This window comes from Xyrauchen texanus, chromosome 31 (genome assembly GCF_025860055.1).
Source record: "Xyrauchen texanus isolate HMW12.3.18 chromosome 31, RBS_HiC_50CHRs, whole genome shotgun sequence".
NCBI lineage: Eukaryota > Metazoa > Chordata > Actinopteri > Cypriniformes > Catostomidae > Xyrauchen > Xyrauchen texanus.
The window spans coordinates 12,381,722-12,402,226 of record NC_068306.1 but is presented as its reverse complement, the minus strand read 5'-3'; the positions used below and the strand labels follow the sequence as shown (position 1 = coordinate 12,402,226).

General features: G+C 37.6%; 2 protein-coding genes across 8 annotated transcripts in view; both read left to right on the top strand.

The window, feature by feature from the left end:
• LOC127625164 (arrestin domain-containing protein 1-like) overlaps positions 1–6,228 on the top strand; it is a 52,972-nt gene extending 46,744 nt beyond the window's left edge. The window contains exons 7-8 of one of the 2 annotated variants that reach the window (XM_052100258.1): positions 1,017–1,485; positions 3,489–6,228. In XM_052100258.1, coding sequence (XP_051956218.1) covers positions 1,017–1,485; positions 3,489–3,556 — 537 coding nt within the window. In that variant the 3' untranslated portion in view covers positions 3,557–6,228. The remainder of the gene's footprint in view (positions 1–1,016; positions 1,486–3,488) is intronic. The other variant, XM_052100257.1, reaches the window with a different exon arrangement.
• Positions 6,229–7,034: 806 nt separating this feature from the next.
• The window catches only part of LOC127625195 (histone-lysine N-methyltransferase EHMT1-like), a 43,313-nt gene continuing 29,842 nt past the window's right edge, over positions 7,035–20,505 (top strand). For 5 of the 6 annotated variants that reach the window (XM_052100316.1, XM_052100320.1, XM_052100317.1 and 2 more), the window contains exon 1: positions 7,035–7,071. In XM_052100316.1, the coding sequence (XP_051956276.1) occupies positions 7,051–7,071 (21 nt within the window). In that variant the 5' untranslated portion in view covers positions 7,035–7,050. Of the gene's footprint in view, positions 7,072–18,444; positions 18,541–20,505 lie in introns of those variants that run through there. The other variant, XM_052100323.1, reaches the window with a different exon arrangement.

Below are 20,505 nucleotides of genomic sequence, written 5' to 3'. Positions count from 1 at the left end.
CTCCTGGCATAGCAGATGCGTATGATTTTCTTTATTCTGCAGAACACAAATAAAGATTTTTAGAAGAATATCTCAGCTCTTGAGGTCAATACAATGCAAGTGAATGGGTGGCAAAACTTTGAAGCTCCACAATCCACACAAAGGGAGCATAAAAGTAATCTATATGACTCCAGTGGTTAAATCCATGTTTTCCAACATGATATGATAAAAGTATAAATAATATAAATATTATACATTTTGATCTGGTTCTCATCCACACCTATCATATTGCTTCAGAAGACAATGGTTTAAACAACAGAGTCATCTGGAGAACTTTTATGTTGGATTTTGGAGCTTACAATTTTTGGCACCCATTCACTTGCATTTAATGGCCCTAAAGAGCTGAAATATTAATCTAAAAATCTACGTTTGTGTTCAGCAGGTGAAAGAATGTCAGACACAACTGGGATAGCATAAGGATGAGTTATGAGGAGAGAATTTAAATTTTTGGGTGAACTAACCCTTTAACTCTCTGTTTCTGCCACGCATTCACCTCGGAATTGCCATGATGCATGTAATGAACCAAGTGATGTCATTTTGCAAAAATGTTGCTAAACTCAAGTAATTTTCATGAGATCAGACTGGTTATCAATAAAATGTTGCTTTCAAGTGTCACTTTTCAATCAGGGGGGAAAATAACACCCTCCACCAGCCAAATCAGAGTTATTTTTTGGTAACTGGTGACTAATATTGCCTTATCGATCAGCCACTGTGGCAGGCGAATTAGAAAACACGTATTTCCCTTTGACAAAAAAATAGACCAAAAGATCCAATCCCACTTTTAAGGCCAGGAACAAATGGAAATATGAAAAGAAAAAGTTAATTTCCCATCCTGGCCAAGATGGATTAAGGTTCATTTGAATACTCTAATTGAAGTATTTCAATTGAAGGTTTATCTAAAAAGAGACTGTCAATCAGTGTCTTTTCATGCATGTACTGTGTGCAGATACTCTGTATGTTGGTCTCCTTTCTCACAGGTTTCACTCAAATCTCCCGAGGCTGTGGTCACGTTACCCATCTACATTGGGAACATTGCCATAAACACTGCCATTCCACACCCCATTGCTCATGGTGCTCCAATGCCTGCCAGGCCAAGACTCAGCCCTGCATCCGTGGTCCCCAGTGCCCCTCCTGCTGAGGAGGAGCTGGAGGGTGATCTGGGAGCCGGAGGAGTAGCCAACGAGGAGATCCCCACCAAGAGTCATTCTCAGCAGGACCCATCTGGCGTGACACTCTCCATGTCTCCCAGTGCATTCGGTCACACGTCTGGTCCAGTACCACTGCAGAGCCAACAGCTCGCCCAGTCCTCAGATGGCTCTGCACCTTTGTTCTGTGTGTCCACAGGAGCCACCATACCTTTCTTTACAGAGGGTAATGCTACCCCGGTACCCACTTCCTGTCCTCTGATCCTGCCACCCGAATATAGTACCTGGGAATATCCACATGGTGGGTGATCTACACTGTACAAAAAAATATTAAAAAAATAAATTCTGTACAATTTATGGTGCCAGAAATTCACCATAAATAATACAGTGACCATGTTTCAGCTTCGGCATTGCACCTTTAACTGTACTGTTAACCACCATAGTAACACAGTTGGTTAAATATAAGGGCATAAGATGACTTAATTAAATATTTTATATTACTATTTATTGTTACAATTTGTAAATAGCATTTTTATTGTTACTATTTATTATATTCAATAATTATGTATTGGCAGTGCAGTTTTACTCAAACAAACACAGAACAACATTAGGGTAACACATATCATACTAAAATTGTGCAATAAACATTAATGAAACAACATAAAATGTAACATAAAACACCCCAATGTACATAACTATAATGTACATAAAAGTACATGTATTGTCTTGTTAATTATATTTTGACTGTTAACTATTAAATAAATCATACTTTTTACTATTTTTAATAAGCAGCTGTATATATTTAACATATTTTACAGTACTTTGCCATAAAATTACATGTATTGTCTTGTTCAATAAATATGTTGAATATTTTTTTTACTGTAGCATTTACTGTAGAACATTTTTACAGTGTAGTCTAAAATTAGTGTCCCATTAAAATGTGTTAAATCAATTTGTTTATGAAAATGAGAGGGGGGGTTGGGAAACCTGTTAGAAAACAGTCCTTTTTGCAGTTCTGTTCGGTGACACAAGTTGTGCAGAATTACACACTTCATCTTTAAATAAAACATTATCAGTGCTGGGTAGTAACAGATTGCATGTAATCTGAATTATGTAATCAGATTACAAACATCAGGCTACTGTTACTTTTTTATAGATTACATGATTACACATTTACAAGGCAATGGCAGTACATTTTTTTATAATTTATTGATCATCCTAATTGTTCTCCTTTTTCAATCTTTTACATTTTCCATTGTAAATAAGCACACGACTGAAATATGTTTGTTAAGCCTTCGAGTGTTTTTGGAAGAGAGGGGGAGGGTTGTGTTTATTGCATATTTAGAGCTGATACTCACTACTAGCCAGCCAGGTAAAGATGAAGCGATCTACCTCTGCATTTAACCTCTGGATCTATAGGGACACAGGGCAAAAACATCACTGTGCTATGTAAACTCTGTCTTCCAAAAGTTAATATCCTGCCAACTGCGAAGGATTCTATGTAAAATCTAAAGAAGCATTTGGATGTATGTTTGAATGTTTTTTTTTTTATTTTATTTTTTATATTACATCGCAAATCTAACCAACTCAAGCACATTTTTCGAATTATGATTTGAATGATCACTGTGTGTGTGATATAACCATATGTCGCAATGTCTTTCTAAGGGTTTTGTCCATCAAACACATCAAAATGCACAAATACAGTGTACAGGATTAGCGCACTAAAGTTACTTTTAGTTTCTTAAATACATTTTTGTTGTCAGCTTCGCAAATGTATAAATGCACTTTTTTTGTGTAGTGATATCTTTTGGACATTTTTGTGATGCGGATTCACAAAAATAACTGGTCTGATATATTACCAAACGTGGATCGCGTTTTAAAATGGCGAAATTGCATAACCACATTTGTTTTAACGTGCCCCCTGGGAACATTTCCATAATTTTAGAAAGTCCAATAAGAAATGCCTCTTAAACTCTAACATATTTGAGTGTATTATTGATGGAGGACCTATACCTCTATCAGCACCACGGGGGAAAACATGAAAATATGCATAGTTTTACATATGCTATAGTTTTTCAGAATTTGTGAACATAAGCACCACTCAAACATTTAATCATGCAGAATTAGGTTGAAAGTAGTCCAAAATTAATTCAAAAGTAATTGGATTATAGTACCCCATAAATGTAATCTGAGATTACATTTCTGATTGCATTTTTTGCCATGCAATTTTTAATCAGTACCTGATTACAATTCACAAGTAATCTGCAAGTAATACATTTTTATGTTTGTCTCTCTAATTTTCAGAGCCGCCTCCCACTTACGAGGAAAGCTGCAGTAGCAACAATTCCAGCTTCAACAGTAGCACGAGGTAGACCAGTCAGAGGTCTCATTGATTTTTCCATGCAATTCCTTGAGTGCCCACTATTGGACAGTATAGACACAGCCGCCAGACCCCAAATCTGACTATTCCCTTCCATGGGCCAAATATCTTTAATACTTAAAAGGATAATTTCTATATCTCACCCTGTTTCTAAGTTGATCCCCTCAAATGATCATGTCAACCATGGAACTGAAAAAGGAGAGAGTTTATTCAGTGCCTAAGAAGACGTAGCACTCTTGAGCAATCACTAGATATGCTCGTGTGTTTTTATGAAAGAAATACCTGCATCTGAACCTTGTAAGTTACATTGAGTTTACTTGTTTTTCATTCATCCAAAGCTGGCCTTATGGGAAGCTCAGTAAAATCTGAAAAAACCTACAACCTGTAATTTCTTGCCTGTCTGACAAGACTCTTTCCTTGTGCTGATATGGGAATCTTGAGGAACTCCATGCTTATGCTAGCAGGAATGGCTCTTGACAAAGACATGGGCCGCAGAGAACGTTGCTCTGGAAAGAACAAGTTATATGTATTGATCATAGTTGATGTTGGAAGTAGAATTTTCATCAGACTTTATACAGTCCAACTCATCACCAAGCAGACATGGACCCCTTGTGGAGGCAGCTTTGGAATATCAATGTAATCAGCCATCATGGACACATTTCTAACTTGGCCAAATGGTAGCCGCTATGTCTTGGATGCTTAAGGGAACAACAAATCGCATGTCATTTTGAATGCACTTCATTGCATATGATTTTGAAAACTTACACTTTCTCTGTTTTAACTGGCTGTCAAGAGATATTTGGAGGACACTACCGACTCCTTACTCCCATCTTAAAGCCTCACTGTTTTGAAAAATTATGTTGGTATTTTTGTTACCTTGTATAACGTAAAAAACAAACAAACTAAATAATCATACTATTCTTTTCCGAGGGTTCATCATTTCTCCTTAGAATTATTTGATAGGGATTCTAGCTAGTTCATGGGACTGTGATTGGTTCAAACAGTTCTTGATTTAAGAATATTAGGTAATATGTGCGATGTTGGACAAACCAGATGTGTTTTTACCCTTCTTGCAGCACTTTTTCGGAAAGTGAAAATACATTTCTTATATGCATCATTTGAAATGTAATGCAAACTATACATGCACGTGTGTTTTGTATTTGAATTGTTTGCTCATATGATTTCATATTTCTCTTTGTCTTCATCATATTATGGCTTTCCAGTGAGGCCTTAGGCTGTACTAGGATTGTTGTGTACAATTTTGTGCACAATAGTCCTTTAATACGTCATACATTTTTCCCTTATTACTTGTTCCGAACCTTGAACAGTTTTGAAGAATTTGGAAGCACAAAAAGGCACTTTTATAGACTTTATCTTTGTGTGTATGTGTGTTTGTGAATTTCAGGGGGGATTTCTCCAACCTCATCCTCCCAAAAATAAAATAAAAAGTTGTTGTTAGCTTAGTGCGTGATTAAGAAGCTCACAGGTTCTCTTGAAATTTGAAAATCAGCTACAGAACTGATGAAAGACATTCCATATTCTGATTGTATCAAGCTAAATTAAAAGATTCAGTACAGACTATATCATAGTTTCACTCCATCTCCTCTTTTAAGTGACAATAATATATATTTTTATATTATATAGAACTATGTACCATTTAAAGAGCTTATAGAGCATAATCAGTCTTGAAGATTTGAAGAATCAAATCAAACATTGTCTTTGCTGATTGCATAACAGCAGGCCACTGTGACTTTTAACAGTGCAGCTGAATTTAAATGTCAGACTTTCTCTCCACTGTGAGCAGCACTGTGTTGTAATCTCAGTTGAATATTTAAACTCACAATTTTTAACAATTAAGATCATCACAGACACCTGATCCGTATTCTCAACTACATATTGCCTTAAAAGTGAATACGATTAATCACTGGTCTCCTTGTAATTGTAGCAAAGACAAAAAAACTGTTGTACTTTTCGTGATAATGCAGCATGTTTACGGTTTTCTTCCTTGAGACCGTTTCTGTTGGCTTCAAGGGATAGTTTTAAACATTAAAATTATTTGACCGACAATTGTTTCAAACCCATATGACGTACTTTCCTCCGTTGAACGCAAATAGAGATTTTAGGGAGAATGTTAGTGACTGACAGCCTCATTCACTTATATTGTATATATTTATATATGGAATATAAATAAAAATAAATTGGAAAAGAAATAAAATGTCAATGAATCAGGTCGTAAAGGGGAGCCATCTCTTTTTATGCTGAAGTTGCAGCTTGGACAAACACTTTTCTTGTTTGATTTGAATGTGCAAATGTTTTATATGTTCTGTCTCTTTCTCTTCACCAAAGGTTCAACGGCTTTATCAAGTTGCATTTTGTCATTTGTGTGGTACCTTTCTCCCTCTGCATTTTCAGCAGGTTTTAAAACAAAGTAGCACGATTGTGGATAAATGTTATTTGTAAAGACATGACAGAATCAAACAGCTTAAATTCTCTCTCTCTCTCTCTCCTTATCTTCTGTCTGTTATGAAGATGTTACTCATTTAAATATCTCCATTTAAAATACTTGTCATGTACTCATTTACTAAAAGTCTTGCCCTACATTGTTTTCTCATTGAAAATGTAGTTTCAGCCAGACATTTTACATTATAGAAGTAAATTGGGTTGCAAATGCTGTTTCATGTTGAGTACATTTGTCTTTAGTACATGTGAACAATGGAGAAAACATGAAGATAACAGTGGAGAAATAGTCATGTTCACCGTATTTTTATTGTAAATATTGAAAAGACAAAAGTATATAAGTATGGTTATCAACCAATTTGGTGTACAGCACATAGGAAACTGGTAAACATACTTAAATGAACATAATTGAGATTAGCCACAGAGCTTTATATGTTAGTTTAGATGTTCTGGTTAACAATATTTCATGGACCGTTTGTTTGTTGGCAACAGAAGCAAAGTGGGGTGGGGGTAAAAGATCAAGGCGACTGGCTTCACCCAGCTTTGCCTGCTGCTTCTTTCTTGTTGCCATGGAAACTGAGCCCCAATCCATCATTATCACAGTGCCATGCAAGGACATGGACATCAGTGTATTGACTCTGAATGCCTGGTCCACACACTTTGAAGGCCTGAGAAAAAAAAGATGAAATGAGATCATGCGTGGAGTATGTTAATGGAGGATCATAATTTGTTATTAATTATAAACTATTCTAAAAACCACAAAAACTGCACTTCTCATTTCCCTTATCTTATTTTTTTGTTAACGGCACAGATACTCGTGTGGTCAGGACTGGTTGAAAAACTAAGGCAATCGCTTAAAATAAACACGGCAAAAAGAATACGAAGGTTTGGACAGAAGTCAGTCCCCTTTTTGTCCCTTCGTATGAGTGAATAATAAGCTCAGTGCCAATTTTTACACCACCAAATAACTTGAAAGAAAGTGAATCAGTGACGTAACACGTAAGGGGTGGAGTCTCGGGCTGAGGAGCCATGGCTTCAATGAAAACTAAGGTAAGAGCCGAGAAGCGTTTTCACGTTGTAAATGGTTTATCATAGTAATTCGGCTGTTTGGAACACTTTGACTCAATGACTGATTGACAGACCATCGTGAGTAGCCGGTCAAAGCTTTGAACGACTGGCCTCGGGCTCGTTTAGTCACGGCTTTTTCAAAGAGCCCGCCTGACGGTCCGTTTCAATATAAAAACTCGCTGCTTTTTGAGCGCGTGAAGCTTTGTGAGGGAAAATAATGTGGCGGCCTCCCCCTGCTTTGGGCACCGCTGGAACCCGGAAAGCTGAATAAGTTAGCCTGTGCTGTTTGTGTACGACAAGGTGATTGGTCTTATGCTGGTTCCAGGGCCACTGTACTATCCGGCTTCTGATGCTGCGGCTGTTTATCTATTGTAAATACAGTGGCAAAAGCGATTATGCATCTTTGTCTATAAACGCTTGGGCCAAAACCATCAAACTGCTTTCTACTGATGATTAAGAATATTTCAGCAGTATCTGTAGTTTGTAGGTTTTTACATGCAGGAAGCTATGGCCAAGAGCTAGTTGTTGTCAACAGTAGTGTTGTGCGATGAATATAAAGTTATTTGCACTGTTAGCGTGATGATATCAGACCCACTTATACTCTGTCCATTTTGCTGTGCCAGTATGTTATGCTAACCTGTGAGGTCATTCTCAGCTCCTGGAATAGTTGGTGTTCCTGAGGAATGCTATGGTGTGTGTGTGTGTGTGTGTGTGTGTGTGTGTGTGAGAGAGAGAGACAGACATATTGAATATATCATATAGGATTAAATGTATTGCAGTATTGGTTTGGGCTGAGTAGATTCAAGGCTTTTTTAATGATGCCTATTATATGGAACACTATGAAGATATTTATCCATAGGAAAGAACCTGCACTGTATCACCGACAGGGGGAGCCCTGCGATTGTTTTTTTATTTTATTTATTTTTTAACTACAACACAGGCAGGTATGAGGAAAAGTCCATACTAGTAAATGACAGCATTGGCTGTGTTTATGTGACCCATCAAACCCATTGGCTGCTCATCAAAATGATGATCCTTGTAGTGTTGTTGTTAATGAGTGCAAAATCAAGCCATACTTGGATGTGGAAATTCCAGACTCCAAACATACACTACATTAGGGTTGCTCCGATACCAAAATGTTGGCTTCGGTATGATACCAACTCGATACTTAGGCAACAAATAAAAAAACCCTCAGATCTTTTATGAAATTACACCGAAATTTACTTCCAAAAATGAAATCTAAAAGAACTGCATAAAGTCTTATTATGCCTTTTCTGTTGAAATTTTTCTGAATTCCTTGTTAAATGTTTTAATTAAATGTTATGATCAAATTGTGTTTCATCAAATACATACTGTACAGCTTTTAATCAAATGAAAATATAATACTTTTCAACAATATATACACTGGTGTCCAAAAGTTTGCAATGATGTACAGATTTTGCTGTTTTGGGAGGAAATTGGTACTTTAATTCACCAAAGTGGCATTCAACTGATCACAAAGTAAAGTCAGGACATTACTGATGTAAAAAAGCAGCACCATCACTATTTGAAAAAAGTCATTATTGATTAAATCTAGACAGACCCCATTTCCAGCAGCCATCACTCCAACACCTTATCCTTGAGTACTTATGCTAAACTGCTAATTTGGTACTACAAAATCACTTGCTGTTATTTTAAACACAGTTGAAAGCTATTTGGATCATTAAAGGAAGCTTAACATTGTCTTTGTGTTTGTTTTTGAGTTGAGGTCAATATTAAGTGAAAAATGGCAAAAAAGCAACAGCTTTCTCTAGAAACTAGTCAGCCAATAATTGTTTTGAGGAATGAAGGCTATGCAATGCTTGGAATTGCCAAAATAAGTACATCAGAGTCTCTAGTTTGAGAAATAGATGCATCCCATGTCTTCAGCTGAGAGCTTCATTGAATTCTACCCGCTCAACACCATTTTATATACAACAGTAAAGAGCAGACCCAGGGGTGCAGGCCTTCTGGGCAGAATTGCTAAGAAAAAGCCACGTTTGAAACAGGAAAAAAAAAAAAAAAAGGTTGGAGTGGGCAAAGAAGTAGACACTGGACAACAGGTAATAGGAAAGAGTGTTATGGATCTTAACCCCACTGAGCTTTTGTTGGATCAGCTAGACTGTAAGATGTGTGGGAAGTGCCCGACAAGACAGCCACATCTATGGCAAGTGCTAGAGGAAGCGTGGGGTGAAATGTCACCTGAGTATCTGGACAAATTGATAGATGGAATGCCAAGGAACTGTAAAGCTGTCATTGCTGCACATGGAGGATTTTGTTTTGGGGGTCTCCCCCAATTCGTTCTAGGTCCTCATGGTGGTGTAGTGACTCGCCTCAATCCGGGTGGCGGAGGACGAATCTCAGTTGCCTCCACGTCTGACACAGTCAATCCACTCATCTTATCACGTGGCTTGTTGAGCGCATTTCCACGGAGACCTAGCATGTGTGGAGGCTTCATGCTATTCTCTGCGGCATCCAAGCACAACTCACTACGTGCCCCACAGAGAGCGAGAACCATATTATAGCGACCACGAGGAGGTTAACCCAACGTGACTCAGCACACTCTGGATTCGAACTTGCGACTCCAGGTGTGGTAGTCAGCATCTTTACTTGCTGAGCTACCCAGGCCCCACATGGTTTTTTGATGAGAACTCTTTGAAGTACACGGAATAAAAATATAAAACGCAACATGTATATTGTTGGTCCCATGTTTCATGAGCTGAAATAAAAGATCCCAGAAATTTCCCATATGCACAAAAAGCTTATTTCTCTCAAATTTTGTGCACAAATTTGTTTACATCCCTGTTAGTGAGCATTTCTCCTTTGCCAAGATAATCCATTCACCTGACAGGTGTGGCATATCAAGAAGCTGATTAAACCGTGTGATCATTACACAGGTGCTGGGGACAATAAAAGGCCACTAAAAAATTTACAGTTTTGTCACGCAACAAAATGCCACAGATGCCTCAGGTTTTGAGGGAGCGTGCAATTGGCATGCTGACTGCAGGAATGCCCACCAGAACTGTTGCCAGAGAATTGAATGTTAATTTCTCTACCATAAGCCGCCTCCAAAGTTATTTGATAGAATTTGGCAGTACATCAAACCGGCCTCACAACCGCAGACCACGTGCTACCACGCCAGCCCAGGACCTCCACATCCGGCTTCTTCACCTGCGGGATCGCCTGAGACCAGCCACTCGGACAGCTGATGAAACTGTGGGTTTGCACAACTGAAGATTTCTGCACAAACTGTCAGAAACCGACTCCGGGAAGCTCATCTGCGTGTTCGTCTTCCTCACCAGGGTCTTGACCTGACTGCGGTTTGGCGTCATAACCAACTTCAATGGCCAAATGCTCACCTTCGATGGCCACTGGCACGCTGGAGAAGTGTGTTCTTCATGGATGAATCCCGGTTTCAGCTGTACCGGGCAGATGGCAGACAGCGTGTATGGCGTCGTGTGGGCGAGTGGTTTGCTGTTGTGAACAGAGTGCCCCATGGTGGCGGTGGGGTTATGGAATGGGCAGGCATAAGCTACGGACAACGAAAGTTGTTGGCAATTTGGATGCACAAAGATACCATGACGAGATCCTGAGGCCCGTTGTCGTGCCATTCATCTGCCGCCATCACCTCATGTTTCAGCATGATAATGCATGGCTCCATGTTACAGGGATCTGTACACAATTCCAGGAAGCTGAAAATGTCCCAGTTCTTCCATGGTCTGCATACTCACCAGACATGTCACCCATTGAGCATGCATTGGATGCTCTGGATCGACGTGTACGACAGCGTGTTCCAGTTCCTGCCAATATCCAGCAACTTCGCACAACCATTGAAGAGGAGTGGGACAACATTCCACAGGCTACAATCAACAGCCTTATCAACTCTATGAGAAGGAGATGTGTCGTGCTGCATGAAGCAAATGGTGGTCACACCAGATACTGACTGGATTTTTGATCCATGCCTCTACCTTTTTTATTTTTGGTTACTGTGACCAAGAGATGCTGTATCTGTATTCCCAGTCATGTGAAAATCCATAGATTAGGGCCTAATGAATTTATTTCAATTAACTGATTTCCTTAAATGAAATTAACTCCGTAAGATCTTTGAAATTGTTGCATGTTGCATTTATATTTTTGTTCAGTGTAGTTTAAGAAGTTCTAAACATTTATTTCAAATTGTAATAGTAATTTTTCATGTTATTAATAACCCAATGATACATTGTGATCAGTTGAATGCCACTTTGGTGAATAAAAGTACCAATTTCTTTCCATAAGAGCAAAATCTGTACATTATTGCTTACAGATAATAATACTAATAATATAACAATTTAATATTATATTAGTGTTATTATGAGTATTATTGCAACTGTTTTGAATATTACACTTAATGTTTAAAACATGGAATGTGGCATCTTTTAAGCTATCGTAATTTAGCTCTTACATCGTTCCTAATGGAATGACTCCATCCAGTGACTGATTCAAGAATGATGTTTTATCTAAATTTTTCCTGTCTTGTGTAAGTAATCTAGTTAGCGCACATTTGCTGCTTTGTCTGATGACAAAATCAACATTTGCTGCTTTTGCCTTAGGACAAAATCAAGATGGGTATGGTGAGAACTACGAGGGGATTTAGTGACAATCTAATGTAGGCCTAAATATTGCAAAAAATAAATACATTTTGTAAAGGGTTGCAGCTAGAAAGCTTAAATGGTTATACTGAAACCTCATGCTAAGAAACATATGATTGCAGATCAACAACATATGACTGCAGAACAAGTCATCTATCTGTTTGCCATCTCCTCATGGTATGTTGTTTGCCTGTTTCTAAAGGCTAAATTATATTTTGGTTTTCCTCTTTGTAAGTAAATGTAATCATCAGCACATTCTGTTTGGACTATCCATGTGCGGCCTAGATTTTCTCAACATGCGGACAGTCCTTGCCAGTGTGCATCCTTGATGCGTATGCCTGAACAATAAGAGTATCACAACATATTTAGTATGTGCATGCATCACTCGTGGTTAAGAGTATACTTTGAAAGGCAATGCGGTCGACCGGGCGCGATCTGATCCTGAACGCAGAAAGATTAAGTAGCTTTACCAGGGCCTTAACTTGGCTGTACTTTGAATGCTCTTTTATCTGATGTATCTTATTGAATGTGATTGTTCTTGAATGTTTCCTGCAAAACTTTCATGTTCATAATACAGCGTTTCCTTCCCTTGTGCCTGACTACTTTTCTAGAAGGTCATTGTTCATGACTTGTCAACAGTGAAGAGAAGTATATGAAATCTTATGTTTAAATTAGCAAATTATTATAGAAGATTAAACATCTATATGACTACGATCTGGCTGTTTGTTCAACATGTTCACACAGGAAGTCGGCATGTTGCTCCCGAATGTTCCAGTACCCTAATTCGGCCTCATTATGCATGTTATGCAGAGTTATTGATAAGCGCCATCTCCCATCGGGCATTTTGTATCTATTCAAGAGTGTTTACCTTCTCCTGTGGCATGGCCGATCGTGTGTTGTTTCAACAGTGTGGGAAATAAGGAAGTAACCCCTTTGCATAATCAGTGACGAGTGGGAATTGAAGGATCCATTTTCCTTCTAAGATGGCATTTTTTACTCCACTGATGTTTCGGTTTAGGGTCCTCTTCACTGGATTATATAATTTACATCTACAAACAACTTGCTTTTGGTGACCCTCTGGCCACTGTGGGCAGTGCTTCAATTACTTCTCTTCACTTGCTTTATTGCACAGTAAATGCCACTGATTTGGTTAGGCCTCACAATTAAGATGGCAGATCAGATCAGTCTTACTGTCATGAAGACAAATAAGTTGCCTATGATATATTGAGATGGGTTGAGTTGTTAGGAGGGAAGAAAAGTTGTGGAGTGTTATATGGATATTGGAAAAGCTTTGCACCTTCCAAGGCACAATTTTTATTAGTCAACCATTTATTGTAACCAAATGGAAAACCCAGACACCAATAAGATCTGGCTGTCCTTCCAAATTAGCAACCATAGAAGTTCTCAAGAAGAGGCTCAGGATCAAAGCTCTTTGGCTTAAATGGAAGAATCTGTCCATACTTCAACAATTTCTTCTGAACTCCACAGATTCCTCCTCTCTGTAACGGTGGCTAAAAGGAAGCCAATTCTGGAAAAGGCTAGCAATCAGTCATGCCTTATGACAGTTTTGTGGTTGGTTGAGTCTGAAGTTGAACTCGTTGACCTGAATGGAATATGCTCTATTTGGTGCAAACTAACATTGCTGGCCCTACATTTTTCTGGGCAAGAGCGGCACATGGGTCTGTTTCTTTATGATGTAGTAAATCTAAAAACAATGATACAATAGACTGGCTTGCAACAAAGTGGTAGCTCATTCAAGTAATGCCCCAAAGAAATTAGTCCAGTGGAAAATGAGCATTGACTTTCCATTCCTCCAAACATGCCAATTATTTGACAGAGTTAACTCTAAAAAGTAGCAGAAGTATGCTTTTGAGAAATTCGTCAATTAAGAGCATAAACAACATTTCAATAAGTTCTAATATATTTTTTCAAAAATTCAATGCTGTGAACCTTGCAAACTTTGGTAAATAATTTGGTTGTAAATAAAACTTTTTCCCAGCAGACATATTAAAAACTTGAATTCCTGCTAGTTGCATAGTGGCCAGCCAATTGTTCCAATTAAATTGGAACTGGCAGATTCCAACATTCCTTGCCATTTTAATGTACAATATGCCAATCTGTGAATGGCCTGTGGTGATCTGGTTTGTGTGCTCTTGCGTTTGCGATTGGAATTTTTTTTATTGGCTATGATAATTTGTTCTTCAGACTGAATTAAAGTTCAGTTCTCATCATGGCAAAAATTAAAGTTCAGTATTCATCACTAAAAAGGGCAAGGCCAGGAAAGTAGGGCTGAAATGATTAGTCGACATTATCGACAACGTCGACAATAAAAAATTCTCGACAAAATTTCGTTGTCGAATAGTTGTCTGATTTCATTTAACACAACATGAGATCTTTTGAAACGCCAATGATAATGCGGGAGAGCAGCACTTCAGCTCGCATTTGATTGAAGAGAGGAAGAAAGAACAGCTCACAGTCCAGACGCACAGATTAAGGTGATGCAGATCGCAGAGTATTATAATAGAAAAATTTAAAATAAGTAAATTCAGAAGCAGTGTCGTCGTGAAATAAAGCGGAGCCGTACCTGATTTTCCGCTTGAGCAAAACTTGCCTGTCAGAGAGTCAAAAAAGGAAACACTACACCGTTATATACTGTATTTAATGCATCCTTTATTAAAGTTCAAATAATAAGGAAGTGGACTGTATAAATAAGCATAAACTCCGAAACTGGCATTTGTCTGTGCGGATAGCGCCGCTTATACGAGTCGTGTGAAAAACAGTGCGAGAGAGCTTCAAACTTCTCCCGGCTGATGCACTGTCTCACGCAGAGATGCTCATCACTTGCGTGCACTTGCTGGGGCTAGATTTTGTTTATAGTGATTCCTCGCGACATGGTGAATTATAATATGAGTGTCACGTGTGTATCTTATGGTGAAGAAAATCGGCGACACGCAGATCTATAAAGAAGAAAGAGTTTGTTTTTGTGAGTTAAAGATGGATCGAAATCATGTGAACAAAAATGTGAGACGTGTAGTCTTGGCCCATTATACAATGACATTTATTTTTTTGTTTGTTTTCTAATATAAATATCTAAAACTCCTTATGAACATTTACTTTAGCAGCTATAATGCAGAAGAAAAAACAATTATCGGAGAATTTTGAATATAATATTTAATACATTTTTATATTTAAATATAGAAAAATCCTTAAAACCAGATACATTTACCTGATAAGCAACATAAAAGATATTTTATTTAGACTGACTTTTAGAGCAAATATGTTGAATATGAGTGTATTTTTTCTGTACTGCACTGGCAGAAGTATGAACAAGTGAAAAGAATACACTTATATTTAAGGTTCAAATATCTTATCAGTCTAAATATCATATATGTTGCTTCTCAAGTAAATGCATCTTGTTTTAAGGATTTTTCTATAATGTTAAATGGAAAACAAGACAAAAACACTTAATAACAATAGGATTTTTTGCAGTGAAAGTTTTTATTAATTAAACTAAAAATCCAAGTAGTTTTCCCCCTTTAATTCAGTGAATAGCATTTAGAGATATATTTAAAAGATGATTTTGTCCTTTTTATTGTTAGTAAGCATGTTTAATACAACCTTTTAAGTCGGGCACAAGCTGAATAGTCTGTTAAGAGCTAACGATTAATCGTTGCAATAATCGCCCGAATAGTCTAATAATCATTAGATTAGTCGATTATCAAAATAATCATTAGTTGCAGCCCTTCAAGAAAGCCTACTTCACCAACTTCTAACATGTATGGGGTTTTCTGAAAGTTGGTATGGCAGGACCATTAACTCTGCAGTGAATTGAACTACTGGGACTGTTAATGGTTATGCTGAGAGACACGGCCTCATACACTCACTCCAAAATTTTACTGACAATACTTGCAACTGCCTAAACTTACAACTAAAACTAAAGAATTTATAGAATCTTAGTTTTTTCTTACTATGATGGGCTCTGATATAGGCTAGACGTTACAAGAGTCCAGAATGAATAAAATCCCAGATGCAGTTTTTTGTTCAACCAAAATCTCTATAAGAACCAGAAAATAATGAAGATTTGATGCAAAATGCACAACTTTAAAGTATAAAAAAGCCCAAAACACACCAGGAAGGTGTGTGTGTGTGCTATAATGAAGACACTTTATAGTTTTTATAGTTATAGTAGTGGCTATTTACCAGATTAAGCTTTTCATAGCCTAAGTATTCACCAGATGAAGGGTTTTGTATATAGGCCTATCCAATCAAAATAACAAAATATGCATTAAAGTGAGGAAATAAATTATTAATATGGTCAGTGATGACATATGTAGATATATCAAATCCCTACGAGGTGTCAGTGATTATTTTTATTTCACCTCTATATGCCGCTGTTATACTATAGAATCCTCTAGTGCCAGTCACACATGAACACGGGGTAGTAAAAAAATTTAAATGCGACTATTGCCATTGATTTTTGTATATTACCAAAATCAGATTATTGGCAAAGATTAATTTGATAAACCGATATATCATTTTACCCCTAGATTGAAATAACCATTACTTGCCATATAATGGAGTTTGTCACAACCACGATAGAACAATATTTGAAAATGTATACTTGTTTCAACCATTATATCCTCTTATTTGTGCTGTAGATTCTGTAAATTCTTTGTTTACTCCATGTCTTATTCTGCAGAAATCAAAGGTCACTACGTTTTGCCTTGTTATAGAAGTCACCATGACCTAACTGGTTCCATTTTGTGACTATTTAATGTCAAAATGATCTTGGGGGTATTTACAGTTGTTGACACTGACAATGAGCCCAGCTGACGCGCATGACACAACGCTACGACTAGAGTGCGCACATGGACAGATACCCGCACATTGGGCACAATCACTTGGAATCTAATAATAAATTACATCTTTTAAATTCACTGTCAGGAATTATCTTTATTACGGAAGTGAACACTGTTTTAATTGTATATAGCATGGGAATTAAAGATCCGTTTTGTGGAGACACATTGAATTGGCCAAGTGTAACTGGAATGTGCCTATTCAATTGGATAGCAATCCGATCAGTAAAAACGCATTAAAGGGGTCATGACATGGTTTTTTTTATTGTATTATTATGTTCCCTTAGGTGCAATTATAGTATTAATATATTTTTTTTTTAAGAAAAACTTTTAAAATCTAGTGATTTATGACCTTTTCCCACCCTGTTTCTCATCCTCTGATTCAAACAGTCTGTTTTGGGGGCGTTTCCATTGAAGACTTCAGTGTTAACGCCCACTGTTATGATTGGCTAACGTCAGTGCCTATGTATCAATTATTGACGCCCCAGCCAGAACAATATGCAAGTAAACTAAGTAAAAACACTGTGATTATTCATAATGAATGAAATTGCGCTTTAAAAAGTAGTTTAAAGTTTAAAATAGATTACTTACAGTTTAGCGCCGTCGTTGTTCCCAGAATAGTCGGCACGGACTTATCTTTGAGCAACAGTTTTCTGGCAAAGCCAGCATCATATTGAGATTTGTTCTCAAAACAGTCATCCTTAAAATGTACAGAACAAACGCTTAAGTTAACACTGCCGTGACTGGGACGTCCGCAAAAAATAAACTGCATCCATTTTTCCCTGACGCCTGGATCTTTCGGCAGCTTATTCAGAGGTTTTGTTTGACCACAGCCAGGAACAGCACATCTGTGTGGCATCGTAATTTTCCTGTGCACAAGTAGTCTCTGTCAGAGCTCGCTGTCCATCGACTGAACACTTGTGAGGCGACGGCGATACTGAAATGAGCGTAGTTGTCTTTGCGCTTAAAGCGTAGTTATCTTGTGCTGGAGGCGGTCATATGCAAACGCTGTTACGTCACTTCTAACCGACACGTCACTTCTAACCATGAATCCAGAACGAGCTGTATTTTGAGCTTGATTAAATAAATGATTCGTTTAGAATGGGGAGGACGTCTTAAAATATTAAACTTGCAGGACGTTTTAATGACACAAAGACCTCTTATATACCAAAAGATCAAGGCAAATTTGGTTTCTCATGTCATGACCCCTTTAAATGACCAAGCGTAAATACCCCCATAATAACCCATCTACCAATTCTTGACATTTTAAGCATCCCTGATTTCTAAAATTCTTTTGACATTAAACAATGCAGAGCCAGTACATATTAGACACTAAATATGTCAAATGTGGGTAGCCTGTTGCGATAGACATATAGCCATATACCACCCATTTGTTTTACATTTTCAGTTATTGATTTCTATTTATTTATTTTATTTAATTTTTCAAGAAACTTATTGGCAAAGCCGTGGCACAGAATTCATTTCAAGGAGTTGAATTCTAATATTCAAAATTGACAAGCCAACATGTATGGATTGAAATTGATCTATTGTGTGTTTTGCGAAAATGCACAGCTTTGACTTTTTAAAACCCTATGAAATATTGGCCAGTCAGAGCTTTTGATCCAGTCAGAAACCTTTGAAAAATAATAAGCTGAGAGGTTATGCAACAGGAAAAGATTTAAAAGAGACCAAAAGAGGCCATTGATTATAGCCAGAGCCCGTTCCATGAAATGGCTGCAGTGTTGTTTTTTTCTGCTCTTCCTTCTTCATGAAGATCAGTAGAGCTCCATCTGAGCATGCTCAGTGTGGGCCATGTCAGAGCTTTTTACAGAGAGCTGGTCATGTGACCTGTGTGCAGGGACTGTGCATGTGTAGGAAGATTGCTATTTGTTGGAGAATGTACATTTGTTTTCTCCTCCCCCATAAATGAAGACCACTGCTTAAGTCAGGTACAACCATGTTTGTTGGGGGGTTTACCCTCGATAAATCAGATTATTTCCATCTCTGTTTTTGCTTCTGTGGCCAGAGAACAAGCATTGCCATAAATATGGCTGGTTCCTCTGGTTCTGCTTGTAGGTGTTCTAAAATAAGTGGATTCTGTGCTCTTTGTTTGCTGTTTTGCAACTTGGAAAATAGACAAGGTTTTTTGTTCTGGCATATAGGAGATGATCTGATTCACTATATCATCTTAATGGCATACTGATTAAGTCCCAGGATTTGAAGAGAAGGCCTGCTGGAAAATGAACAGAAGCTGCAAATTACATGCACCGCACGCTCTGTGGTCACCCCAAATCTGCCAGACAGAGGCATATTCCTGGATTATTATTAGTATTGCTGTTTTTTCAGGATTCTGGGTGTGGCTAAAACCTTAAAATCCAAAGTGGTGTACCTTTGTCTAGATTGTATTGTCAAGGTTTTTATGTCAGAATTCACAAAAATTGGACGGGTACAATTTCAGTTGGATTGAAGCATTTTAAAATGAATGCATGACAATCAAGAAATATGAGGTATTGTTGTAGTTCGACTGAAATTGATCTTTTAAAATGCTTTCAATAGAACTGACTGTCAGCTACTAGAATAAACCTTTAGCTCTGAATCTCTTCACTTCGCAAATGAAACAGCCTCAGTGTTTATGTGTCGAGCAAGTTCTTCTCCTGTCCAGTCTTAGGCAAGGTTATGTATTAATAAGTAATTTTTTGGAATAGTGTTTAGTGGCAGGAAAGAAGAACTTGTAAGGGTGTCTTTGGGCAGCCTAGCAGAGCAGATTATGCAGGCTTGATGCTTTTCCCTGACATCGTCTGTCTATAATCAGCTCTGATGCATGACTGCTGTTCCTGTAGTTGGAACTGAACACATGGGGTTGTGTTGTAGATTCCATTGAAGTGAATGCTAGGATAATACACTGCATTTGTAGGAATCTCCTTTGCCTGGAGCCATCTGGATTCATTTTCTTAAAACGTGATTGTGTGTGTGTGTGTGTGTGTGAGCGTGTATTTATCACTTTGTGGGGACCAAATGTCCCCATAAGGATAGTAAAACCCAAAATTTTTGACCTTGTGGGGACATTTTGTCGGTCCCCATGAGGAAAACAGCTTATAAATCATACTAAATTATGTTTTTTGAAAATGTAAAAATGCAGAATGTTTTCTGTGAGGGTTAGGTTTAGGGGTAGGGTTAGGTTTAGGGGATAGAATATAAAGTTTGTACAGTATAAAAACCATTATGTCTATGGAAAGTCCCCATAAAACATGGAAACCAAACATGTGTGTGTGTGTGTGTTAGTGTATGGCTATTTGTAGCTTCTTAATGGAATGATTAAAAACTAAGATGTTTAAACAGACCTATAGAGAACGGATAGGCCATCCAGACATTAGACAAGGCCTCAGCGAGACATTCGAAAAATAGTTCAAAACCAAAAAGTATTCTATATCTTATATATTAAGATCTCTTTCATGGCATTAAAATGATTTTTCTCAGTGTTTAAAGTCTTCTGATGAAATTTTATCATAACATCACACTCCAATTATTCATGGAAAAAATCTGTTAGGTTTGTGGAAGAATTTGAAGGCCATAGAGTGAAGTTGAAAGACACGTGTATACTAATCTCATTAGAGCTATGGAATATACCCAAGGATTTTGTTCTCAATATCAGTACTGTTGAACACTTGAGTGTATTCTGAGAGCAAATCTAAGGCTGGAGAGTGGCATCATATGAACTGATTTAGCCCTCCAGATTTGTATTGCTCTGTAGAATGGAAATATGGATTAATGTTCTAAAATATAAGGTTATTCAAGTAGTTTTTTTCCTTTTTATGTTTTTGCAATTTAGTAATAGACATGGCTCCCAATACTTTTTGTTGGAGACTCAACCTAATCCAGCCTTATACTACAGATTCAAATAGACTAAATGGCAT